The sequence below is a fragment of the Culex quinquefasciatus genome, chromosome 1 (assembly GCF_015732765.1).
Source record: "Culex quinquefasciatus strain JHB chromosome 1, VPISU_Cqui_1.0_pri_paternal, whole genome shotgun sequence".
Taxonomy (NCBI): Eukaryota; Metazoa; Arthropoda; class Insecta; order Diptera; family Culicidae; genus Culex; species Culex quinquefasciatus.
Genome location: NC_051861.1, coordinates 65432604 through 65459591, shown reverse-complemented (window position 1 = coordinate 65459591; position 26988 = coordinate 65432604). Strand labels below are relative to the sequence as shown.

The following is a 26988-nucleotide window of genomic DNA, read 5'->3' as shown; positions in this document are numbered from 1 at the left end:
TGATAGGAGGTCGACAGATTCTCTGGGAAAACTTCCGCAACTCAACTAGCACAATTTTCAAAAATCTCAAGCTACTGTAAGCTACAAAATTTAACTAAAACAATTTCGTATTTGAGGGTCTTGTTGATGTTCAAAAGAAAGTGAACAGTCAATTGAGAAAAGAAACAACTTAAAAAAGAAGTCGGAAATTACAAATTCTAGTCATAAATTTTAAAAAGTACCTGAAATCCGGATCATTCTTGATCTGTGGAGTGCGATTTTTCCAGACTGTAAATAAAACTCCGGACAAACAGAACTATTTATTTGGAACTTAACCTAATACAAAATGAAACTAACTGTGATGAACTGTGATTAACAACATTAGCAGCATGAACAAATTGTAGGATTTTCCATTTATTTTTGTCTCTTTTGAGATTACTTCAGCTAGAATATTTTAATTACGCTTTCGCCATGTGCAGCCAAAACTAGGAATTTTCAAATTAACAGGCGATTGCCTTAAACTAGAATAATAAATTAACACGAAAGCGAATCATATTAGTTCTTTTCTATTTCTAATTGATTATTTATGACAGGTGCAGAAGTTGATTTTCGATGAACTGCATTCACGATGATCGATGAGTTGACTGCAACCCGACATCGGTGACAAAACATCTGTGATCATGTTGATCTGTGATAAACATCTGTGATATTTGCTGAAACGAGAAGAAAACATAATCATTTAGTACAATTGAAAGCTTTAAAAACTTTATCTTTGTTGTTGCACGAAAACGAGAGTGATTTTTTACAATTTTTAGTGTGTTTGAATGAAAGGATAGAATGAATGATGCGACAATTGATTATAGTACCCTAGAATGAAATATTTCAAAGAATTTTCCACCCACCACCCCTGGAAAGCATAGAATTGTTAATGTATTTGTGTACAAGTTATGTACTAGGAACGAAATGTGTACTAAAAGTGTGAAGCTGTTGATAGGTATGAAAATAAAACGTACTAGAATGAAGAATTGTAAAGAAAACGAAAGCTTTAGAGCAACTGTGAGAGTTTTGAAACTTTGTACAGTAAAAAAGGAATAGAAATTTAGAATAAAAGAAGCACTTTAGTGTTGTGAGAGATTTGTCGTTGATGATGAATGAATGTTAAGAGTTACACAAATTATGTTTGGGTTATGAGAGACAGGGAGAAGTTTTTACCGTAGAACAATTTTTACTTGAAAGTCTGATCCTTTAATAAGAGTTCCTAGATGTGTCCACCAAATTTTGTTCAAAAGTAAGAAGTGTCAGCAGAAGGCTGATTGTAGGAGAACTCGGTAGAGTGTTTTGTCCACGTGTAGTGGATTGTTTATGTTGTTGTTTGTGAGGCAAAACAACGAGGTACTAGAACTACTAAAAGTCCTCAAACTTTGTAAGTTTCAGTCAGAATCCTGTTTGCAAACTGTTAGACTGGTCAGTGGGTTTCGAGGAAGTTAAAAAGTATTTTTCTTCGATTCTCCAGCTGATTCAGTTCGCTAGGTGAGCATTCAGGGATTCTTGACAACTTCATTGTGGTGTCTAGGAACGTGTTAGGTGTTTGTAGATGTGTGTTGTAGTATATGTAACTGAATGTTGCGTTTTACTTACCTGTTGGTGAGTGTTGTTGTGTGAAGGAGTTATAGGGAGGTGCGATAGTTCGGCCAAAATATCCCTGAAATTGGAGGTTAGGAACAGAAATTAGTTGGGGACGGAAAGTGGTACACTTGGTGCATAGTTACCTCTGTTAAGAGTTCATCTAGAGGTCTATGATGTCCAAGGTTGTACGTAGTCACTCCAAACCAGTCTAGTTGTCTGTGTCATTTTACTCCAGGGTCAGTACTGCGAGTTGCAGGACCCGTAATTAGCCCATGAGTGGCAATGTTGTAAGAGTCCCGGGACAGATAATGTTGAAATTTGTTGATGTTGAGGCACAGGTTGCCGAAATTCGAGGCTGCTCGTTGAACATTCGACGGGATGCCGAGTCAGTGCTCAAATGTGGAGGCGGACTGCAGGACCCAGCTGCGAGCATGACTGTTACAGCTTCGTCAAGTTATGCTGCGCGTTTATGCTGGTGTACTGAGCCGCAATGTTGGGTATGTTGTACCTGTGAAGAGTTGAGGTAGTAGAAGGCCATGTGAAACTTGGTGGATTTTGGATCGAAGTAGACGTTGCTGTTAATAGATTTGTCTAGCAACGCTACCAATCTTTCCTAATCATAACGCCAGGTGTAGCAGGTGAAGTCACGTGTGTTACGTGCAAATGTGAGAATGTAGTAGTTGTCAGTGTCAATGCTGAGTGAAATTTGAAGAAGAGGAGTAAGAAATTGAAGAATGTCTGAAGAAATACAAAACAAATTGGAGATTGCAAGAAAATTTTATGAATGTTTGGAATTGAATGGATGAAAATAGTATGAATGAATGAATGAACTTTGAATAATGAATTGAATTCACGTTTGGTTGATTGAAAGTTTTTCGAACCTAGTCATGGCACTGTTAAAAAGTTTTTAGAGTTGTGGCAAGGTGAGTGAGCAATAAATCAAGTAAATTGTGACGGTGTATGTGCAAAACAATGAATGAAATAAAATGACCTTGAAACAATCGTAAATTTTGCATCATTAAGCAATCGTATAAAATCCAAAGAAATATAAAAGTAAAGCACTTGTAGAACCCACAAAATAGTTTTTTTCCGTGAAAGCTGGTCAGACCGTCACTTCACTAATTATAATTTCACTTTACTTACCTTTTTGCGCATAAAATCCTCATAATAGAATAATAACATAACCTGAAATATAAGAACCACATCCCTGAAAAGAACCACTCATAAAATAAACAAGAATAGCAACTTTTGGGCAAAACTTTTCTTTGAAATGATCTAAGGGCTCACTAATCGATCGATGATCAACAAATATTGATAATTACAGCCCAAAAGTGCCCAAAACTTGAATATTTTAGGACTGAATCTTAGTAAAACCCACAACGTTTGTCCATAATCACTTTTAATTTGTTTTGATCTGGTTTGACAGATCGACCGTTCGGCAAAGTTCGCACATACACAGATGAAGAATGATAACAGTATCAGTGAATGAAGTACTAGATCGGTAGCGCACTTTCCGACAGTGCATCGCGCCGCGCGTGAATCGTAACGCGTGTGAAACATTTCAAACCGTACTTTGGCGGTAGTTTGAAATTTGTAAATATTTTTTTAAACAATCCGGATTTAGTAGTTTGATTATTTGTTATTTATTGCATGCTTTGAAAAATGATAAAATCCAATAAAAATTTACATGCGTAGAGTTGAAAACTTTGTCAGACTTTTCTTTAGTCTTGACTTGTATATATAATTTTAATGTGTAAATATTTGTGTGTTGTAATTTTTGTAAATATGTATTACCAGTTTTAATTTGTGTCTCATCGATATTGGAAGTAGTACAGTGTTTGAATTGCTGGAGGCTAGAGTTGTATAAACGTTGAAGGCCAGTAAAAAGCTACGGCTTCTAAACAGAACGGAGTTGGTTTCGACCGATGATGATGTCTTTTGACCCCAATTCAAGCCCACACTGTATGAAATGTTTCTTGACCTTGGCTCATGAATGGGACTTAGTATAATCCAGAATGGTTTTCATAAAGCTAGCAACTTACAGCAAGTAAAAGATTAAAAGATTTTTGCAAGTTGGACTAGTTATTAGTTTTGGGTTCAGAGAGACGTGGCAGTTTATTACATGTAGTGTGTAAAAAAAAACTTGCTAACTCTCTGGAGTTCGCAATTTTTTTAACCCGAGCCGGGGGAGAGTGTAACCAGTGTGTTTGTAGTGTTAAATATCGGTGTGAATCGTCGCGTTTTGTATAGTTTTTTGTGTAAATATTGCCAAGAAGACGTTGTGTTTGTCGGCGGGGAACGAGGAAGTCTCCCAAACAAGGCAGCAACCCGTAGCTGCACGTCCCACACCGTGCGTTGATGCCGCTAGTCACCACCAGATGTCACCGCTAAAGAAAATCGCATGGGCGGCCATTGGGGGTGGTGAATGTTCGAAGGATGCAATGACGGGTGATATGAGTTGGCACGTGAAGGTTAAAGGGGGCTTCTGGGAACCGCCATCGCGATTGCTGGATCAGAAAGTCCGGTGATCAAGTTGCAAACGGTTTTCCGCAACCAAGTTAGTACCAACCCGCAATACCAGCGTTGGTAGCGTGTCCGTTGGACGGACCAGTGGAACCTGATACCATCAGGACAGCGCCCGGAACTCGTTACGTTCCGAGGAGAGACGAGAGCAGGAGCTACTCGTGTGATTTGGACATCCAGGTAGGAATGTGCCATCCCAGAAGCATCCCAATACGAGCCCCGATCCCCAGCATTAGCAATCTAACCGCCATTTTGTCCCGCGTAGGACCCTTTGTGTTTCACGGTTCACTTTATGAACACTTGTGGTTTTCACCCTGGCCGTGCTATTTCCGGACCGGTGAACCACCCTACGAACCGTCAGCGTCCCCGTTTGACACTGTTCGTGCGCCTGGCCGTGACCGTCAACTCCGCGACCCGAAACCCGGACTGTACCGACGGAGTCCTTGGACGCCGTCGAAGCCTGTTGCCCGTTACCAAGCACAGGAAGGGCGCGGACGGCAGGCGAGGGTCCTCGAAGGCTGCAGCCGAAGCGTCGGAGGGTCCATCCGACTGACAAGAGGCCACCCCATTGGCGAACTGCAGGAGGAGCGTCTACGTCAGCAGGAAGGAGCAGCGACGACGGCAGAGCGGCGATACGGGGCCCCGAGCGAGTCAACGTGCACCGGAAGTGTAAAGGAAGAAAGAAGAAGGATGAGTGAGGTAGGAGATAATATCTAAGGACGTGGGACGGGAGATAAGTGTTAGAGGAGAGGAAGGGATCCCTGAATAAACCTGTCGACTGAAACGGGAAATAAACTGTAGTTTCCCTTAGGCAACACAGTGTTTTCTTGGCTTAGGAAATCTCGAGCGTCATGCCGATCCTGAGTGTAATTGTAGAGTCCCATCCCGTGTTTAGCTCTACCAAACTGGAAGCACAGCAACCTCAAGTTGTTATAGATTCTCGTGCTAAGCATCAGCCAAAATCCAAACCGAAAGTTTCTCAAAGTCAGGTTGTACCTGCATCTTTAAATCAAACGTTCGTGCTGTCTCACTCGAACAATGCTAGAAATACCCCTACCGTGGACAAATTAGGTAACACCGGTAACACTAATGGTATTTCTTATGCCAACGTCGTTTCGGGTTCGGGTTCATCCACGAATTTTAAATCCTCTACCAATCTTCCTGAAATTGGGCAGGTACCTCAAATCTCATTTGAAAATGTTTCTGCTGGCAACGCTTTGGGATCTTCTGATCTCGGCGATGTTACGTTTGCAAAATGACTTTTTTGCAAAACTCACTGTTCGGTTTGATTCAAACAATGAGTAATGCTACATCCATGATGGAAGCAATCCAGATTGGATTAAAATTTGCGAATGATGTTGTTCTTACCCTGAAGTTTAATCATGGATCTAAGTAATTCCATCAATATTATGAATTTTAATGCTCGCTCTTTAAAAGCGAAAGAAAATGAATTTTTCAACTATTTACGAGTTCATAACGTGCAAGTTGCTGTTATAACGGTTATAACCGTGTGGACGGAAGCAACAGCATCGACGGTACAACATTGCGTGAGGGTCCCTCGTCAAACAGCAAACACATCTACACCACCAGGGTAGCTGAGCGAAGTCTACGTCGATCGGGCCGTCTAGCTAGTGCCAACCAGAAGAAGAGGAAGAATTAAGCGAAACGAGTAGGGATTGTACGCAGTGCGATTTGCAGAACGCCACCTTTTTTGTTTAAAACGACTTAAACATAACAATTAGTAGTTTTAAAACATTGCGCTGAACGATACTCCGTGTACGACCGAAGCGAGTGGTTCTAGACCGTGGTCGCGAGAACCACACAGCTACTTCGGTAATTAACGACTCCCCGCAACTTTAGGTTAGAATTCAGATGATTTGCTAATTTCCCTATTTAATTTACATGTAAAGGTTCCGAGCAGAACCTGGCAAGTGTCCAAACGGCCAAGGAGGCCAAAAAGATCCCCAGAACACGCGTAAGCAATTAGGTATGATCAAATGTGAATTAGCTCCAAACATACCTCCTAACAATCTCTGTACGAACGATTACCGTAGGCTGGGCAAAACTGGTCGTCACCGAACATCGTTGTCGTGTTTAATGATCAATCGGATTGAGGGAAAACTAATTGTAAGTCTACAGAACATCTACTGATAGCAATGAACTTAATAAAACGAATTATTTCAGCTTTAAGCTGCGCTACACAAAACAGCTGCTGCAAAGAGTTTCACCCAAATCAACATTATCAAAGAATTACGTGAGTTCTCGTGAACAGACAAAGCACACGATGGCGACCTTTCCGCAGGAGATGATACTTCGACCGTGCAAGATCTGCCAACAGGACGGTCGACCGGACAATATGATGCTCTGCTTCAGCTGTAAAGGATGGTTTCATCCGCGCTGCTTGGGTCCCGGAGAGAAGCTATTCATTGGAAGCTGGACGTGCGCAGCCTGTGTGGCTGCGGCAGAACTCCTGCAAGTGAATCAACCACTATCGCACCGAACACAGTACAAACTGAAACCTCAGCTACTGCAACAAAGGCGCCGGCTGGGTCGATTCTCACCGAGAAGGCCAAAGTGGATTTACTGTGGATAGCAGAGCAAAGGGAGTACGTTCTCCGTGAAGTTGAAAGACAACGGCTGGAACTAGATCAAAAGAAGGAGGAAATGGAAAGGCTGAGCCTTGAGGCTGCCCAGATGCTGAGCATGAATCTGCAAGCAGTACAAAGCACGTCTGGCCAACAGTCCAGCGCGAACAGTTCGGAAGGTTGGGTGCAAAGGATTATGGAGGAGATCAAGAATATATCTATTGGCACTCCTGGACCGACCGGACACGACACGCAAACCTCTGGTTACATGCACAGCTCCACTCCCACAAAGGCAGCCAATATCGGGACTCTGCCTACGAACGTAGGCACGTTTACAGTGCTTAACCGTCCCACCATTCCATCGACGGGCTACTCTTGTGGCACTGACTCCTTCTTGTCCCTACCCGAACACCAGCAACAAACGTCGCAGCAGCAGCCACCGCCTCAGCCGCCACACGGTTTGTCGCAAACTTGGCCGCACCCACAACAGACTTGGACGCATTCTCAACAAGGTGGATATCAGTCAAATCAGGCTTGGCCTCAGCCGCAAACGAGTGGGCCGCAACCAAGTGCGCCTCAACCACATCAGGATGCACCGAACACGCATCGGAGTGGACCAGAACAGGCTTGGCCTCAGCCACAGCAAGTTGACCATCAGCCACAACCAGGTCGGTCGCAACAGCTTGCGCCGCAGCCGACACAGGCTTGGCAGCAGTCACAACCAGGTGGACAGCAACAGGTTGCGCCGCAGCGTCAACAGGCTTGGCCGCAGCCACAACTAGGAAGATCGCAACAGAGTGCGCCGCAGCCTCAACAGACATGGTCGCAACCACCACAAGGAGGACAACAACAGGGACCACAGCAGCCGCAGCCTCAACAGGTTCAACCGCAACCGCAACAGGCTTGGTCGCAGCGGCAACAGGCTTGGCCTCAACCACAACCGGCTTGGCAGCAGCCGCAACCGAATTGGCCGCAGCCACAACAAGGTTGGCCTCAGCCACAACAGGTTTGGCCTCAGCATCAACAGGATTGGCTGCAACAAGGACTGCAGCACATGGGACAGACGCCTCAGGACTGGACTCCCCCCCATGTCCAACACCGCAGCAGTTACTGGCCAGACAGATCATGCCAAAGGATTTACCTAAATTTCATGGAAACCCAGAGGAATGGCCACTCTTCTTCACTGCGTTTACTAACTCCACCAACGCTTGCGGTTATTCAAACGTGGAGAACATGGCACGCCTTCAGCAGGCGGTGCAAGGAAGAGCTCTGGAACAGGTGAGGGGCCGGTTGCTTTACCCGACACTCGTGCCCCAGGTGATGTCGACTTTGTATATGCTCTACGGAAGGCCAGAATTGATCATCCAGACGCTACTGGACAAGGTGCGAGACTGCCCGTCGCCAAAGGCAGAGAAACTAGAAACCCTAATAACCTTCGGCATGACAGTTCAGAACCTATGTGACCACATAATAGCCGCCGGTCACGTAGCACATCTCTGCAACCCAGTCCTTCTGCGAGAGCTGGTGGAAAAGCTCCCAGCACAACAACGTCTGAACTGGGCTCTATATAAACAACAGTTTCCGGCAACCGACCTCAGCACATTTGCTGCTTACATGGCGAAACTCGTTGAAGCGGCGTCCGAGGTCACGGTCATCACCGATTCCAAACAGCCACGTTCGGGACGAACTGAACGCGGCGTAGAAAGGAGCTACGTAAACGTTCACTCAACCAGTGACTCGCCGACGAGAGATGAACACCCCAAAAGAAGCACCGAAAAAGGAGACCGTGGACATCAAATGCTTAGCGTGCAACGCAACTAACCACAAGGTGAAAAACTGCGAGACGTTTCAAAAGTGGGAACTCAATTTGCGCTGGAAGCTAGTTCAAGATAACCACCTCTGTCGAACATGCCTGGGCAAACACGGACGTCGCCCGTGTAATTTAAGAACGCGATGCGGTATGGACGGATGTCAGGAACGGCATCATGAACTACTACACCGCGAAACTCCAAAGGACCAAACGCCATCACAGGAGGGACACAATCGAGCCGGAGAAACGAAGATCGCAGGAGATGGGTTTAATGCTCACCACGCTACAAAGAAGTCCACATTGTTCCGAATCCTACCAGTAACACTAACCTGGATCTGTGAACACATACGCATTCCTTGACGACGGTTCCGACTTGACCCTAGTCGAACAATCTATCGCAGGACAACTGGGAATCGACGACGGTGTTCCTACTCCTCTATGTCTATCTTGGACCAGCAACGTGACAAGACAAGAACCGAAGTCCCAACGCGTTCGTCTGGAGATCTCCGGAGAAGGCAAGAAAGAGCGGTTTACTCAAGGGGGTTGACACTCGATCATTCTGGAATAATTCTGGGTTAATTCTGGAATGAACGGAATGACGATGATGATTCTAGCAAAAATGATGAAGTGCGGGTAAGAGTGTAACTGTCATAATATTTATCTTTCTAAACCAAAACAAGTTACGGTTCTCTGCAGCATTGAGTAGGACCCGGTAGGACAACAGAACCGGCGGTTGTTCTGTACTGTTCCGGTGCCGTGCGACGTCCAGAGCAACGGCCAGATTGGCCTTCACTGGAATCTGACCGAGCTGCTGTTGGCCACTAGACGAGGTTGGTATTATTGGATTTGCTAAGTGGTTGTTTAGTGGATTTTTAAAACTGACTTTCAATTTCTGATTTCCCTAGACAGCATCTAAGTGGACCAGCTACGTACCGGCGAGGCCAACGTGCTAGTTATTCCGGTGGAGGTCGATACAGCGCATCCAAGATCAGGCTAGGAAGCGGCAGACGGAACTGAACCTGTTGGGGGACTTGTTTGGGCCGTAGATAGCAAGGGAAGGGACTGAGGTGGCGGAGATTCCTTGGACGAGTCGGATGAGGAGTTCGCGAGGAGGCTGATGCCGACGGGCAGAACTTTTTTTTGATGATTTGAAGACGTCAAAACGTGCTTGCCTTGCCGGCCGAGATCGTCATGAACAAAACCACCAAGAAGCAAACGTAAATTCAGATGCAGTCGCAGAAGATTTCGGTACTGAACACCCCATACAGTAACTTCGTGGACCAGTTACGCAATGGCGAGGTCAACGTGCTGGTCGTTCGGGTGGAGATTGATCCTGCAACGCGTTGGGCCACACCGTTCTCGTCGTGCTGTTCAACATTATCGACCGATTTCTATCCATACTGCTCGCACTCGGAGTGGCCAGTCAGGGGCAACCGACGATGACCACCGAAAGAATGCGAAAATTGACACCTCGACCCGTACCATCTGGACGTCGACGTCAGATGGTACGGGGTCAAGAGCCACAACATGGCGGATAGTGTAATGCAATTTGGTGATATTGTGAAATAAAGTATAATTAAATTGAGTTAGTTTGATTTTAACCAACTCGGTGACGTAACCGCCGCATCAGTTAGTGGACATCGCCCGCAATCTATCGGCTTGCACAAGGGCATCCCAGTCCACTCGGCGGACCGACTGCAGGGTGGGGTTGCCATTCGACGCACCAACGATTTCCTCGCAATCTCGTCGGATGATGAACTCGAAGTTTTTATTCACAAATTCTGGTCACGCACGCCGTGATCCGAAAGGCTACGTCGGAGTAGTGGCAGTTGCAAGTGGTAAACTCGAATCGGCCGTTCTGGTCTTAGCGATGTTCTGGATGAACGAACACGTCGTGGTTCCGGAAGTCCAAGCGCAAGCGCATTCTCAAGCAGCTGCATCCAGTTCGCCTCGTTCACTATTAGAAACTGTAATGCGAAAAAAAATGTGTGTTGCACACGGTCAAATGGGCCGCCACCGGCCCGGCATCGCCACCACAATGTGTGGCCGCGTCTGCAACCGTTGTACCACCAGTGGCTGATCCGTCCTGCCGGTGACCACACAAACAGTCACCCCCATCGGTTGACGGCCACCGAAAATTGTTCCGCCATCCAGTCACCGAATATCTCGTAGGCCAGCGCGAGGTCCACTCCAGGGTATCTTGTACGCGTTGGAAAACGCCTCCGCAGGGACTTTTGCTTGCCACAAACGCCACGAACAAGGACACGGAATTTTCAATGTTTGATATTGGAAAGATGTTTACTTTTCCAACAAGAGAATGACAGTTTCAAATTGCTAACACGCAAAAACAAAATTAGGTAGAAACGGAATTATTATGTTTATGCCAGCATCATTCCAGAATAATTCTGGAATGAACAGAATGATTCAAATGAAAATATTCTATGTGTCAACCCCCTTTGGTTTACTCTGAACGATACGAGGACGGTAGCCAGCTTGGACCTGCCGAAGCAGACAATGCGGTTCCCTGACCTCGCGCGAAAGTTCACCTATCTACGAGGTCTGCCAGTCAGAAGCTACGAGGCAGCCACCCCTGGAATCCTAATCGGCTCTAACAACGCGGGACTCATTGCCACGCTGAACCTGCGCGAAGGCGAACTTGGCGATCCACTAGCCAGTAAAACACGACTGGGCTGGACTATCTATGGATCTTCTTCAGACGGACAGAGAACGACCAACTTCACGCTACACGTCTGCAACTATCAGGAGGACCAACATGCTGACCAGGAATTGCACGACCTCGTGAAACGCCACTTCACAGTCGAGAGCATCGGCGTCTCAGCAGACAAGGGCCCTGAATCCGAAGAAGACAAGCGTGCTCGCCTCATCTTAATGGAGACAACAAAACGTGTTGCGGATGGGTTTGAGACCGGCCTTCTCTGGCGCCATGACGAGACCAGGTTTCCAGACAGCTTCCCGATGGCGATGCGCCGCCTGGAGTGTTTCGAACGAAGAATGAAAAATGACCCCGAGCTGCAGGCAAGCGTTCAGCAGCAAATCAAAGAGTACCTGGAGAGTAGTTATATTCACGAGGTGACGCCGGAGGAGATTGAAAGCGCAAACCCTCACAAAATCTGGTACCTCCCCCTGGGCGCTGTGCGGAACCCAAAGAAGCCAGGAAAAATCCGACTAATTTGGGATGCATCAGCTAAAGTCGGAAACGTCTCCCTGAACGCAATGCTCCTCAAAGGACCTGACCTGCTCACCCCTCTGGCCTCGGTGTTGTGCGGCTTTCGAGAACGACCAGTAGCTGTTTGCGGTGACCTACGACAAATGTTTCACCAGTTCAGAATTCGGAGCGAGGATGTACACAGCCAGCGATTCCTCTATCGGGAACACTTCACAGAACCCGTCAAGGTATTCGCGATGGATGTAGGAAGCTTCGGTGCCACCTGCTCACCCTGTCAAGCCCAGTATATAAAAAATCTGAATGCCAGAGAGCACGAAAAGGAATTCCCCGAAGCGGCCAAAGCGGTCATAAACAAGCACTATGTCGACGACTACCTTGATAGTTTTGACACAGAAGCTGAAGCCATCAAAGTCGCGCTGGATGTCAAGGAACTGCACTCCCGCGGGGGATTCGAAATAAGAAATTGGCACTCAAATTCAGAAGCTCTTCTGGCACGGGTCGGGGAGCCCAAAAAGGTCTCCACGAGAGCCATCAGCATCGACTCGGAGAGCGAAGCAGAACGAGTTCTGGGGCTGTTGTGGCTGCCGGAAGAGGATCTTCTAGCATTTGCCACAGAGCTACAGCTAGACGGAATTCCTCCAACAAAACGGAACATCCTGCGTTGCGTTATGAGCTTGTTCGACTCCCAAGGTTTGCTGTCCCACATTACCATTCAAGGGAGGATGATCATCCAGGACACCTGGCGCGGCAAGACGAATTGGGACGACGAAGTCATCGAAACAATACGCGTGCGGTGGCTCAGATGGACACAGCTGTTTAAGAAGGTCGGAGGAATTAGGCTAAACCGGGCGTACTTCCCAGGATTCTCTGCAGCGGAGATTGGCGCGGTTGAGCTACATATCTTCACCGATGCGAGCGAGGAAGCTTACGCCTGTACTGCCTACTTCCGGGTCGTAATCAACGGGAAAGTGTACGTCACGCTGGCGATGGCTAAAGCTAAGGTTGCCCCGTTGAAAGCGTTGTCAGTACCACGTCTGGAGTTAATGGGGGCTCTGCTGGGGGCACGGCTGGCTAAAGCTGTGATGGAATACCACTCCTTTCCTATCTGTCGCCGGGTCTTTTGGACAGACTCAAAAACAACGCTCGCCTGGATCCAGTCGGAACATCGCCGGTATCGACAATTTGTGGCCTTCAGAGTAGGAGAGATTTTGAGCAAGACTGATGTCATTGAATGGAGATACGTCCCAACTCTACTCAATCCGGCTGACGAAGCAACCAAATGGGGTAAGGGACCCAGCACTGACGTCAACTCAAGGTGGTTCAGCGGACCGGAATTCCTCTATCTACCAGAAACGGAATGGCCGGCGCAAGTGTCGACAGAACTGGATACGGACGAGGAGCTTCGGCCCTGTATGGTTCACCGGGAGCATCAAACGGAAGATGTCTACGAAATCAACCGCTTCTCCCGTTGGGAGCTTCTTCAAAGGACAGCAGCATACGTTCACCGCTTCATCGGGAACTGCAGGCGCAAAATGCAAAACCAGCCTCTCGCAGCGGGGTGCTTGAAAGGAAGAGTTGCGGACAGCGGAGCGCAGCCTGTGGCGCACGGTGCAGCTGTCAGAATATCCGGACGAAGTTATCGCTTTAAAACAAGGAGGAGCACGACCCAAGAAGACCATCGAGAAGACAAGCCCCCTATATAAGCTGACACCATACCTGGATGAGCATGGTGTGATGCGAGTCGACAGCCGTATTGGAGCCGTTCCATACGTCAACTTCGACTTCAAGTACCCTATTATCCTGCCGCGGCGTCATTACCTTACCAAGCTGATCGTCGACTGGTACCACCGCAGGTACTTGCACGCCAATCACAGTACAGTCCACAACGAGGTTCGCCAAAGATTTCACGTCTCCAGTCTGTACACAGTTGTTCTCCAAGTTGCAAAGGATTGTCAGACCTGTAAGAATAACAAAGCAGTTCCAACGACTCCTCGAATGGCTCCTTTACCATACTCGAGGCTCGCGGCCGGGGTGCGTCCATTTTCGTATGTCGGGCTCGACTATTTTGGACCCATACATGTACGTGTCGGACGAAGCTCTGTAAAGCGGTGGGTCGCCCTTTTTACCTGCCTGACAGTGCGAGCAGTTCACCTCGAAGTCGTCCATACACTCTCGACCGAATCATGCAAGATGGCTGTGCGAAGGTTCGTGGCTCGTCGCGGATCTCCGGTGGAAATACATTCAGACAACGGAACGAATTTTCAAGGGGCTAGCCGGGAGCTGAAGGACGAAATCGAGGTTATTGGAAAAAACTTGGCCGAAACCTTCACCAACTCTAACACAAAGTGGCTGTTCATTCCACCGTCCGCGCCACACTTCGGAGGTTCGTGGGAAAGACTGGTGAAATCCGTCAAGGTGGCACTTCGTTCATTGTGCAGTGATCGCAAGCCCGACGACGAGACACTGCTGACTGTCCTTGCCGAGGCAGGGTCGATAGTGAACTCCAGACCACTAACGAAAATCCCACTGGAAGACGCCAGCCAGGAAGCTCTCACCCCGAATCACTTTTTGCTGCTAAGCTCGAATGGAGTCATACAACCACCTTCGTCACTGACGCAGCCACCGAAGGTAACTCGCACCAACTGGAACTTGGCCAAGCAGCTCGTGGATCAATTTTGGAGACGGTGGATTAGCGAATACCTCCCAATAATATCCAAAAGGACGAGATGGTTCAGTGAAACGGAAGCTCTCAAAGTAGACGATTTGGTGCTGATCGTTAACGAAGGACAAAGGAATGGTTGGACAAGAGGACGAGTACTGACGGTGATCCCCGGCCGCGACGGCCGCATTCGACAGGCGACAGTGCAAACGGCGGCAGGGATACTGAAACGACCAGTAGCTAAATTGGCAGTGCTGAACGTCCAGGACAGCTGTAACGCAACAGTACCAGCGGAACCGGAAAGGCGTTACGGGTCGGGGGATGTGGACGGAAGCAACAGCATCGACGGTACAACATTGCGTGAGGGTCCCTCGTCAAACAGCAAACACATCTACACCACCGGGGTAGCTGAGCGAAGTCTACGTCGATCGGGCCGTCTAGCTAGTGCCAACCAGAAGAAGTGGAAGAATTAAGCGAAACGAGTAGGGATTGTACGCAGTGCGCTTTGCAGAACGCCACCTTTTTTGTTTAAAACGACTTAAACATAACAATTAGTAGTTTTAAAACATTGCGCTGAACGATACTCCGTGTACGACCGAAGCGAGTGGTTCTAGACCGTGGTCGCGAGAACCACACAGCTACTTCGGTAATTAACGACTCCCCGCAACTTTAGGTTAGAATTCAGATGATTTGCTAATTTCCCTATTTAATTTACATGTAAAGGTTCCGAGCAGAACCTGGCAAGTGTCCAAACGGCCAAGGAGGCCAAAAAAATCCCCAGAACACGCGTAAGCAATTAGGTATGATCAAATGTGAATTAGCTCCAAACATACCTCCTAACAATCTCTGTACGAACGATTACCATAGGCTGGGCAAAACTGGTCGTCACCGAACATCGTTGTCGTGTTTAATGAGCAATCGGATTGAGGGAAAACTAATTGTAAGTCTACAGAACATCTACTGATAGCAATGAACTTAATAAAACGAATTATTTCAGCTTTGAGCTGCTCTACACAAAACAGCTGCTGCAAAGAGTTTCACCCAAATCAACAAACCGAAACATTTTAAAAAACTGGCACTTAATTGAAAAGTGATCCAGATTATAAAGTTATAACCAATAACAGAATGAATCGAAATGGCGGTGGAGTTGCAATAGTTATCCACCGTAGTATGACTTATAGCACGTTACGTGACTTTAAGTTAAAAGTTATTGAAAGTTTGTGCATTGAACTTGATACTTCTTTTGGGAAAATTATGATTGCAGCTGCATATTTGCCTTTCCAATGCACTGGGGAAAATAAAAATTATTTCAAAGGGGATTTGAATAAACTTACTCGGCATAGATCTCTATTTTTGATCATCGGTGATTTTAATGCCAAACACCAATCTTGGAATAATTCAAAAGTAAATTCCAATGGTAAAATTCTATTCAGAGATTGCACTTCTGGTCTTTATTCGGTTTTATACCCGAATGGGCCAACTTGTTTTTCTTCTGTTAGAAATCCATCAACAATTGATTTGGTTTTGACAAATCAAAGTCAATATTGTGGTCCTTTAGTGACTCATGCTGATTTTGATTCTGATCATCTTCCAGTAACTTTTTCACTTTCTCATGAAGCAATTACCAGACCCAATAGTTCTGTGTTTAATTACCACAAAGCTAATTGGGACAGGTATCAGCATCATATTGAGAATAATTTAAATCATGATTTTGTTTTAGAAACCAAAGCTGATATTGATTCAGCCTTGGAATCTTTTACTAATGCAATTTTGGATGCTAGGAATATTGCTATTCCTAAAGTCCAAGTCAAATTTGATTCTCCCATTATTGATGACGCTCTTCAGCTTCTGATTCGTCTGAAAAATGTTCGCCGAAGACAGTATCAACGTTCTCGTGATCCTGCACTGAAGCGAACTCAAAAAGATTTGCAAAAGGTTATTGACCACAGATTCACTCTCCTGCGAAATGAAAAGTTCGCAAGAGATGTCGAACAAATTAAACCTTATTCCAAACCTTTTTGGAAACTTTCAAAGGTTCTTAAGAAACCTCAAAAACCAATCCCTTCTTTAAAAGATGGTGATAATATTCTATTAACTAATGGAGAAAAAGCTCAAAAACTTGCTCAGCAGTTTGAGAGTGCTCATAATTTCAACTTAAATATGTTGAGTTCTATTGAAGAACAAATTTCAATAGAATTTTAGAATATTGCTGAACAAGAATTTTCATCAGATGAAGTTTTGAATACGGATCTGAATGAAATAAAATCTATTATCAAAAAATTTAAAAATATGAAAGCCCCTGGTGAGGATGGCATTTTTTACATTTTAATTAAAAAATTGCCTGAAGCAACTTTAAGTAGCTTGGTCAAAATTTGCAGCAAATGTTTTGATTTGGCATATTTTCCCAGTAGTTGGAAAAATGCCAAAGTAGTTCCGATTTTGAAACCGGATAAAAATCCTGCTGAAGCCTCAAGCTATCGGCCCATTAGTTTGCTTTCATCTATTAGTAAATTATTCGAAAGAATAATTCTTAATAGAATGATGACGCACATTAATGAAAATTCAATTTTCGCTGATGAGCAGTTTGGATTTCGCCTTGGGCATTCATCAGCTGTTAAGAGTTTCAAATTTGATTCGAAGCAACAAATCTGAGAGCTATTCTACTGGCGCTGCTCTTCTAGACATAGAAAAGGCATTTGACAGTGTTTGGCATAAAGATTTGATAGCGAAATTAAAAAGGTTTAATTTTCCGATTTATATTGTGAAAATTATCCAAAATTATTTGACGGATCGTACTCTGCAGGTGGGTCTCGTGGCGCAGGGGTAGCGGCTTCGGCTGCCGATCCCGATGATGCTATGAGACGCGGGTTCGATTCCCGCCTTATCCACTGAGCTTCTATCGGATGGTGAAGTAAAACATCGGTCCCGGTTTCTCCTGTCTCGTCAGAGGCGCTGGAGCATAAATCCCACGTTAGAGGAAGGCCATGCCCCGGGGGGCGTAGTGCCAATAGTTTCGTTTTCGTTTCGTTTTACTCTGCAGGTATGTTATCAGAACAGCAAATCTGATCAACTACCTGTACGTGCTGGCGTCCCTCAAGGAAGCATTTTGGGTTCAATTTTATACAATATTTTTACTTCTGACTTGCCTGATTTGCCCCCAGGATGTCAGAAATCACTTTTTGCTGATGATACAATCATCTCCGCCAAAGGTAGTGTCATCACAAGGAGATTATAAAAAAGCTTGGATATTTTCAATTCTTATTTGAAAGAATGGAAAATTACTCCAAATGCTGCAAAAACTCAACTTATTATTTTCCCTCTCAAACCAAGGGCTGATTTTCATAAGCATAGGTGCCCACCCGCAGTTGCTACTCCGTTATTGACCAGGACCTCCAGAAGTTACATCCACGAGCCGTGGAAGATGAGTGGGTGCTATCTTTCCTCGCTTCGCAACTTCTCAAAGGCCCCTATCATGCTGATCAATACCGGCGCCGGCCACGACCAGTGGTAGGGTCACGGGGAAGTGGATGGGAATGTTAGTCCGATACTTGAGTGATAGAGACCGCCCAATCGACTGCTTCTCCGACAAAGTATCACATGAGTTTTGAAGGGGTTAGTAGATGAGTATGAGGTCAGGATTCACGAGTGGCAGTGATGTGACCATGAGCATTTTGTTTATCGGTTGATTTTTTTAATCTTTGGCAGCCGGCTGCGGAAAGATAGATAATTGATTATTTAAAATGATTTATTTTTATCGTACGCGTGCCAGCCGAGCAGTAGTGCTATGGGCTGGACTTATCAGTATATTTTTACTGTTTTTACAATTTAGATAACGCGAGCAAATTTCAAAAATAGTAAATAAATGACGCTTTACTCTTCATAAAATCGATAGTTTGATGAGTTAATACTAAAACTGAAAGTTGGAATAATTTTTTACGATCATTTACGACGAAAATTATCGCGAAAAAACCGGACTGTGCGTCCCCAGAAGCACTGCACTTATGAAGGCATTATTCAATTATTATGACCAATCACCCCATGCACACAAACAGCGACACAAAAGAGAAAAACATGACGATTTTATTCTTCAATCAAAATGTTAGTTTGACTAGAACTTGAATTAAAACATACTAAAACTGAAAGTTGAATAATTTTTACAGATTCATTTAACTTGCATGCAAAATTATAATTTTAAATGGCTATAAAATGCGTGAATCAATGTTTCAGAGAACGTGACATTTGCAATAGTTCATTGTTAGTGAAGGCATTATTCAATTATTCATGACCAATCACCCCATTCACACAAACAGGACACAAAGAGAAGAAACATTGATGAACTGTGTTATCGAGAGAAAAAAAAATAGGACTGCGCGTCCCCAGAAGCACTACACTTATCAAACCAAGGGCTGATTTTCTTAAACCAAAAAGTCATCACATTATAAAGATGAATGAGGTAAATTTAAAGTTGGAGGATCAAGTGAAATATCTTGGACTTAGTTTTTATTTGACAAAAACCTTACTTACAAGGATCACATTGAAAGTTTCCAGGTTAAATGTAACAAATATATTAAATGTTTGTATCCACTTATAAACAGGAATTCTAGACTTTGTCTCAAGAATAAACTGTTAATTTATAAACAAATTTTCAGACCTGCCATGCTTTATGCTGTGCCGATCTGGACAAGCTGTTGCTTAACCAGGAAGAAAAACTTCAGAGGATTCAGAACAAAATTCTGAAAATGATTCTGAAACTTCCTCCCTGGTTCAGCACCAGTGAACTTCATCAATTAGCCGAAGTTGACACTTTGGATGTTATGTCCAATAAGATAATTGATGCATTTCGACAAAAATCATTGCAGTCTTCAGCTGCATTGATCCACTCTTTTTATAGTTTATAAGTTAGTTTTAAGGTATCCCTTTTCCCTTTTGTACATGTAGGACCTCCTACATTTGAAATCACTGAATAGCGAAAGCTACAATATTTCATGAATAAATGAAAGTTGCTAGTATTTAAAATTGAGGTGAAAAGTCATCAATTGTGATTGGACACTCAATAATATTTTAACTGAATGAATGTACATGGAAGAAAAAAAATCTAAATAAATATAAATTAAAAAAAAAATCTCAGTCCCGGGTATTAGGTGGTGATAGCCCTCGCGCTGCTTCCAACGACCCATTTCTGAATGACAGAGCTCCTTGCGGTCCAATTCCGAGGTCGTTGGGCATTGTTCGGCCCCGCCTAAACATAGAAGCAATCATCTGAAGGAAACTCGATCTATATTTAGACTTCCAATCCCCTCAGGCAAATAAGGGATCAGCGCGTATTTAATATGAGGAGATAACATGTTTCAACACTACGGATCAATTCACTACTGGAGTGTAAACCTTCTGATGGTCGACTGCTTAGCGTCCCAGACCACCAATTCAAAGGTGTGAGTTCGAATCTCACCTGATTCATGTTCGTTTTTTTGTTCATATTCAAAGTTCAAATTCCTGATTCCAAATTTCAAAGGTACCGACCGGGATTTGATCCCTGAACCTTCTGCTTTTTTTTCATACATTATTTTTATTGGGTCCTTTTAGGTTCTGCGACCAGGTTAGGACCGAGGATCGGTTTAAAAACAACAAAAACAATAACAACAAAAATAGCACCTTATGAAGCGACCCTCGCCTTACCAGAAAAATTCACAGTAGATTTTCTCTGTTAAAAACGAAAATATTAGGAAAAGGCGAATCAGGAGAGTTGTAAGAAAAAGGGAAGACAAATAAAAATCAATTAGGAGCGTAGGACGAGAAAACCCGACAACACTTTTATGACCCACTTAAGTGGCACGCGCAGAAAGGTGCCCGACGAGAAACAAACAAATAACAATATCTGTGAAAAGGACAGGCACGACTGGAAAATAAATAAAGATTACATTATCTATGGGTTAAGTCATAAAAGGACCGCGACTAATTTCTGAGAAAAATCTGAGAATTAGACTGCGGTGGAAAGAAATAGAACATTTATATTAGGATTTTAAGAGTGAGAGAAATAAAATAGGCCAGGATATTATGTATAACTTGGAAGGATTTTTAGAGTGGAGGGAAAAATAAATAAAATAAGAAAAAAAGAGAGTTATATATTGTTGAATTCTGGGAAAAAAGAGAGAATTAAGGAAACTTTTCATTATATCAAGAAAAATACAGGTTGGAGTGGGGGTTGTAAATGAGACAAAATATATTATATAAGTTAGAGGAAGAATTTTTGGAGTGAAACCGAAAAGGACGGATATATTATGCAACATCAAAAACTAGAGTGGGGGTAAAAGTATAAGATATTAAATAATTAAGTAAATAACTAGATTTAGTATAAAAAGCCAAGCTGAAACCAAATAAAGTTAGACAGTAAATCAGACAGTGAAAGAGAGTGAAAGTGTTTGATCCGAAATATCCAGTCGAAGTGCCTTGGACTTAGCCGGCGGCACGCTTCAAAGTGGTGACAAGCGGAAAGTTTCACTCTGAAACTGGAACGTCATTTCTGCTGGCTTAACCAGTTAGAAAAGTTTTGTAATAGAAAAGTAAAGTGTTAGAAGTGTCACAAGAATCTTAAAATGATAATTTGGTAAGTACCATTTTTTTCCATATTTTTACTAACACCTTTTTTTTCGGGGACTTAGAGTTTTTCTGACCAACTCTAAACTTAAAAAAAAAACTTGTGGATTTCTCTAATTAAGGAAACAGCCTGAGAGTCTACAGAATATAATTTACTTTTTCAAAGTTAGAAAAATTTCCTTCCCTTTATCACGATGGAAGAATTAAATAAATTGGACAACTATTTTTCATTGGAAATAGCTAATTTATTGGAAGCTATTCCTAAATCTAAAGAAGAAATCGAACAGAAGACAACAGAAATAGCAGAAGCTGTTAAAAATTATAAGCAACTATTAATTGCTTCAAGGGATACTCTTAAACCTAAAGAGTTCAACAAAATTAACAATGGGTTCAAAGAAGATCACAAAAATCTTCAAGAAGCTCTTGAAGTTTTTGCTAAAAAAATAATTATAGTTTCTGATGATGAGGAGAAATATGGCGAGGTAGAAAATTTAAAAATTATTTCCGTCAGTTTAAAAATTCATAAGAACACTAAAAATCCAAATTCTTACGAATTTCAAATGGATTCAGCAATTAATTGCATTCCAGATTTCTTTGGACATGCAGAAGATTTAACTTCATTTATTGATCAAATTAATTATTTTTACAGTAAAATGCCAAAAGGATTGTCTCATACCCCTTTAATCAATGTAATAAAACTGAAATTAAAAGGTAGAGCAAAATTTTTTGCAAGTTCAATTTCAAATTTACCATGGGAAAAGGTTGAACAGAATATGATTGAAGAATTCAGTGTAAAAATCATCGGTAAATATTTTCAAAACAATTAGTACAATCTCACAAAAGCAATTTGAGAAATTTAAGTAATACAAAAACAGAGCATTGGAAATTCTTGCAGACTTAGAGTCCGTAGAAGACTTCAATAAGAACAGTTTAGTTATGAAAAATTTTAAACTTCATTTCATAGCGGGTTTAAACAACATTGAATTACAGCGCACTGCGAGAAATATTGTGGAAACAGATTTTAGGCAATTTTGAATACTCTCGAACATCATTACGTCAGTGATGAAGAATTTGAAGATCTTCAGAAACACGTACAGAAAATGAACATACAGACACCAACTGTGAAAACTAACTTCAGAAACCAATTTAAACACTACAATAATAATAATAACGGTAATTTAGCGAATAATGCACCAGTTTTCCGAAATAATTATCAACATAATTACCACAGGAATAATGATAACAGAAATGTTACGCAGGAAAATAATAGATTCCGGCATCAACAACAACATCGTGATTTTAACCAAAATCATTCAAACAATCGACCGAACCAAAATTTTAACGCTTATAGAGGAATTAGCTCTCAACAGAATAATATGTCTAATAATTCTAAAACATATTATCCACAACAAAAAAACTAATTTTTGGGGTTTTCGATAGATTTGGCGTCCGAAATACCCGGCAAAATGGAAAATTTAATAGACGCTCTAATTTCCGAGCTCGAAATCGTTTTTGGAGACGGAATTATAATCGGAAAAATATTTGGCATAATAATAGTTTAAGAGAGCAAAGAGAATTTTACAACCCCCCTCACGAAATTCTCAAAATAATTTTAACTCCTTTTCTACAATTTAGATTAAGAATTGCTTCAAAACAAAAACCGTTTAATTTTATTCACTACTTGCTTGACACAGGTGCAAGTGTTAATATAATAAGAAGCAATGTTTTAAATAAAATAGGTTATTCTCATGTCAATTTTAAAGATAATATTTCTTTAACTGGCATCAATAATACGTGTAATGAAACAATGGGTTCAGTTATAATCGAATTGTTGATTGGTAACACTGTAGAGATGTCAGTGAGCATCTCTATGCTTTCATGATATTGATCATACCTTGTCATAAAAGAGTCTGGGATCTGGGCTGTGTTACCTAGCTACCGGGTTACCTAGAATGGAGTGATCTAGAGGACGAGTGACAGGGGAACGGAATGTGGACACGACTGGAACGGACGGATCTCTACAGAGTCCGAACAGTGAGCAGAATCCGGACAAGTGGTCAGTGGGCGGTCGGGAGGATTGACTACGGCAGCAATCAAGCTGCATCCGGAAAGTGTGGGTCTCTACATCTGGCGACGAGGAGTAAGTAAATTTGTTCGGGAGTTGTTGAAAGCGCGGGGCATAGCGCTAAGTGACTACAATTGCATCAAACAGGTCAACAGGTCGGATGCATTTTCAGTGTGGTTGTGCGGTTGAACTTGAACCTATATTCAAGAAGGCCTTGCTAAATTGTGGTTGGAAAGTTTTTTTTTCTGTCTGATACAGACTGCTGCGCTAGTGTGCTTGACCGTACTATTTTGTCTGTACGAGATATTAACAGATTTCTGCTTGACTATGCAATTTAGGGTAAAGAGCTGTGTGTGTTATTTACAAGTTAGATGTTTACGTGAACTGATGAATTCGTGGATGGATCAGAAAGATTTGTACATGATTTTCAAGTTAGACGACGTTCGTGAATCAACTCTGAGGAGTTGGTGAGTTTGAAGTGTCGTTACGTATTTTATGAATTGTTTCTAAATAATATTCGTACTGTTACAGAAAACACTCAATATATATATTCCTTTGGCTTCTTGTATTATCAGTTTTTTTAAGTTTATATAGATTGCGTCTTTGACTACAATTATTGCTATTGAGATCAAACATAGGAAATTGATTATATATTTGCAGAACAAATTTTCTTCAGTGTTAAATTTGCATTTAGTTATCACAAAGGTTTAGATCAGACTATTTTGTTACCAGATAAATTTTCAAACTATAGAAAAACTCTCGAGGAAAAACTAATAGTTTCGTTACCGATTTACAGTATGAATGTAAAGTTTGTCTGAAACATACAAAGATTTTTTCGTGTCTGTACTCTGAGGAGTTTGTTAATTTTCTGAGGAAATTGCAAGGTTCTCTGAGGAGATGTTGAATGTTCGACACAAATTGAGGTTTGTGGGTATACAATTTTAAAATGTTTTGGATTTTTTTTTCTGAGGAAATTTCATACTACTGTTTCAATTCGAGGAGTTTAGTCAATATAAACAATTCAAGGGAATTATAATCTATGAGGAGTAAATGGTGATAAAACTCTGAGGAGTTGGGTCAGTACAAGCGATTCTGAAGAATGGATTTAATAAAAACTCTGAGGAGTTGATTCTGTACAAACGATTCTGAGGAATTGATTTCATACAAGATCTGAGGATTAATTCGAGATGAAACTCTGAGGAGTCGATTCAGTACAAGCTCTGAGGAGTAATTCGAGATGAAACTCTGAGGAGTTGATTCAGTGCAAACGATTCTGAGGAATTGATTCTATACAAACTCTGAGGAGTTAATTCAGTAGAGCTCTGTGGAGAAATGATTCTGAGGAACTGATTTCATAAAAAAACGGTGTGGAGTAAATATAGATGAAACTCTGAGGAGTTCATTCGGTCAATGCTCTGAGGAGTAAAAAAAAGAAGCTTCAACGAGTTAAAGTGAATGAAAATCTGTGGGTTGTAATTTGCTAAACACTAAGGAGTTGCAGTTACTAAGGATTGGGGTTGATGTGATAGTTCAGCCGAAGTTCATTGTGTAGAACATTTTGATGAGCAGAAACTTCGAGGAATTTATTCGGCAAATATCTTTGTTTGTATGTATAGGTATACCTACTAAGAAATAAGAGAACTTTTCGAGGTATTCGCCAGATTAACTTCGACAAGTATTTTGAGAATGAAACTCTGAGGAGTGAATTTAAAAGTAGCTCTATGGGTTGTGGTTCGGTCGAGCGTTGTAACAGAATGCATTACTGTGAATACAGAGAGACGATTTGTTACTTCTAATTTTTTTTATATATACTTTGAGTAGTTAATTGAGCACAGACTCAGAGGAGTTGGCTAAATACATACAATAAGGAGTGAAATGAGAAATTATGTTGGAATTGATTGAATAAAACTTTCAGGAGTAGAAAAGTCACATGAAATCAAGTGTGAAGAACCAATTTCGTAGAGTTCGGAGAATCTAGTTTTAAAGCTAAGAAAAAAATCCACTAGTATGTTAGAAACTGCGAATGTGTTATACATTTTAATTAAATTAGCTAAGCATAAATTTCATCGCTTGTTAGAAATAATTTAGCAATTTACTCATCATTAACATCACGAACATTAGAAAGTTGTTTCGAGTGAATTCTGAGGAGTTACTGATTACTATCTCTGTAAAATTTGTAAGGACTGCCGCTGCGGAGTTTTCTGAGTTACATTTCTGAGGAGTAATTATATGATACACGGCAGGAGTAAAGGTGTTTGAGCTGTTTTTGCCATTGATAAACAATTATTAGTAAAGCTAAACTCTGGGGAGTTGGTTCGGCGATGTTTGGAGGAGTTATACATAGTAAAGATTTATTCTTCGTAGCAGGCAAATGATTCAATTTCAAAACATCAATTATTACTACATTATGACGGCAGTTTTCTTAGTAGTAGTCATTATAAAGAAGTAAAAAAAAGTTAAAACATTCAATTGTTGGCCTCAGCACTAAAATGAAAAATAAAAAGGGGGAAGGCTCGAGATTAGTGGTCATTTTCATAAATAGCTTTTAAAAATCTTACTACAATTAGGATGAAATGAAATGAGTATTAACATAGCTACAAAAAGAGGAATTTGAGTGTTCTACTCATACTATTGATCATCATTGCATAACAAAAAAATCAGGAATTTTCACATCTAATTTACAGGTCTGCGAAACTTTGGGGGGGATGTAGAGATGTCGATGGTTACGCTGTCCGCTTTGTAAGCGGATGATTCTGGGTTCGATTCCCATCTGCTGCAACCTTCCATCGGATGAGGAAGTAAAATGTCGGTCCCGGCCGTTAAGTCATTCCAGGTGTAGGAGTTGTTTCCATGCCATAAGTACAAACAACACACCAAACCAAGCCTACTCCGGTGGAATCGCTGGCGGCGGTTGGACTCGCAATCCAAAGGTCGTCAGTTCAAACACTGGGGTGGAAGGTTCCTTGGAGTAAAAGAGGTTTGGGTGCTCTCCCCATTCAAGCCTTCGGACTCCTAGGTTCGAGCAGAAACTTGCAATAGAGACCACAAAAGACCCGGGGGTCGTTAATGTGGATGGTTTGATTTTTTTTGTAGAGATGTCGGTGAGCATCTCTATGCTTTCATGATATTGATCATACCTTGTCATAAAAGAGTCTGGGATCTGGGCTGTGTTACCTAGCTACCGGGTTACCTAGAATGGAGTGATCTAGAGGACGAGTGACAGGGGAACGGAATGTGGACACGACTGGAACGGACGGATCTCTACAGAGTCCGAACAGTGAGCAGAATCCGGACAAGTGGTCAGTGGGCGGTCGGGAGGATTGACTACGGCAGCAATCAAGCTGCATCCGGAAAGTGTGGGTCTCTACAAACACAATTTTCAGTACAAAATTTTATGTTATGAAGAACTTACCTGTACCGGGAATTATTGGTGCAGAATTCTTGAAGAGACACACTCTTTTCATTGATAAAAATTTTAATTTCATTGTTTTACAAAAACCAAGATTATACTTTAATAATCATTATAACAAAAATGAGGAGAATCTTGCAGATATTAATTGTGAAGAAATATCTACTTCAAGTGACGATGAAAATAACGGGAATGAAGAATACGCAAATATTATAGCTTATTGTGAAAATAATGCTCAAACGTATGAAATACATAATTCACCTCAAAGTAATTTTGATGATGAATTATGCATGCCCAAGGAATTAAACTTGGATATTGACAAAGATTGTGACGTCATTGAATATAAAAGTTCAAATATGTATGCGGCGAAGAAAGATTAAAAAAACTTTTAGAAACAATTAATTTAAAACATCTAAATAATGAAAATCATGACGCCATAGTTTTCATGATTCGAAAATTCAATAAATTATTTTTCCTCGAGGGCGATGAATTGACTTTTACAAATGCAGCAATTCACGAAATCGAAACAACAACAAACATACCAATTAATA

At 42.3% G+C, this 26988-nt stretch overlaps 3 protein-coding genes and 2 long non-coding RNA genes across 9 annotated transcripts in view; 4 read left to right on the top strand and 1 right to left on the bottom strand.

The window, feature by feature from the left end:
* LOC6052322 (serine/threonine-protein kinase Warts) overlaps positions 1–26988 on the top strand; it is a 259563-nt gene that overhangs the window by 175331 nt on the left and 57244 nt on the right. The window lies entirely within an intron of this gene.
* LOC119767393 lies at positions 391–2998 on the bottom strand. Of its 2 annotated transcripts, none has more exons than XR_005277488.1 (5): positions 2928–2998; positions 2749–2812; positions 1749–2113; positions 1618–1681; positions 391–692 (listed from the first exon to the last, which is right to left on the bottom strand). It is a non-coding gene; the product is annotated as an uncharacterized LOC119767393 (long non-coding RNA). The 2 variants fall into 2 exon arrangements; XR_005277489.1 differs by having other exon boundaries at positions 2749–2790; positions 2984–2998.
* Positions 5638–6779, top strand: LOC119767392. The gene is made up of 3 exons (XR_005277487.1): positions 5638–5961; positions 6039–6115; positions 6183–6779. It is a non-coding gene; the product is annotated as an uncharacterized LOC119767392 (long non-coding RNA).
* LOC6051785 lies at positions 6854–13429 on the top strand. 2 transcript variants are annotated; one of them, XM_038255822.1, is made up of 2 exons: positions 6854–9353; positions 9433–13429. In XM_038255822.1, exon 2 carries the CDS (start codon positions 11038–11040, stop codon positions 13411–13413), a length of 2376 nt encoding a protein of 791 aa, XP_038111750.1. In that variant the 5' UTR covers positions 6854–9353; positions 9433–11037; the 3' UTR covers positions 13414–13429. The 2 variants fall into 2 exon arrangements, with proteins under 2 accessions (XP_038111750.1, XP_038111747.1); XM_038255819.1 differs by having other exon boundaries at positions 9429–13429.
* On the top strand, positions 13418–15505 carry LOC119767368. Of its 3 annotated transcripts, none has more exons than XM_038255845.1 (3): positions 13418–15015; positions 15093–15169; positions 15237–15505. In XM_038255845.1, the coding sequence occupies exon 1, from the start codon at positions 13445–13447 to the stop codon at positions 14840–14842; it is 1398 nt and encodes a 465-aa protein (XP_038111773.1). In that variant the 5' UTR covers positions 13418–13444; the 3' UTR covers positions 14843–15015; positions 15093–15169; positions 15237–15505. The 3 variants fall into 3 exon arrangements, with proteins under 3 accessions (XP_038111773.1, XP_038111777.1, XP_038111766.1); XM_038255849.1 differs by having other exon boundaries at positions 15093–15309; positions 15367–15421; XM_038255838.1 differs by having other exon boundaries at positions 15093–15505.

Excerpts from the sequence above, each read along its gene's own strand:
- LOC6051785 (XM_038255822.1), top strand. The coding sequence starts at position 11,038 with ATGCGGTTCCCTGACCTCGCGCGAAAGTTCACCTATCTACGAGGTCTG.
- LOC119767368 (XM_038255845.1), top strand. The coding sequence starts at position 13,445 with ATGCGAGTCGACAGCCGTATTGGAGCCGTTCCATACGTCAACTTCGAC.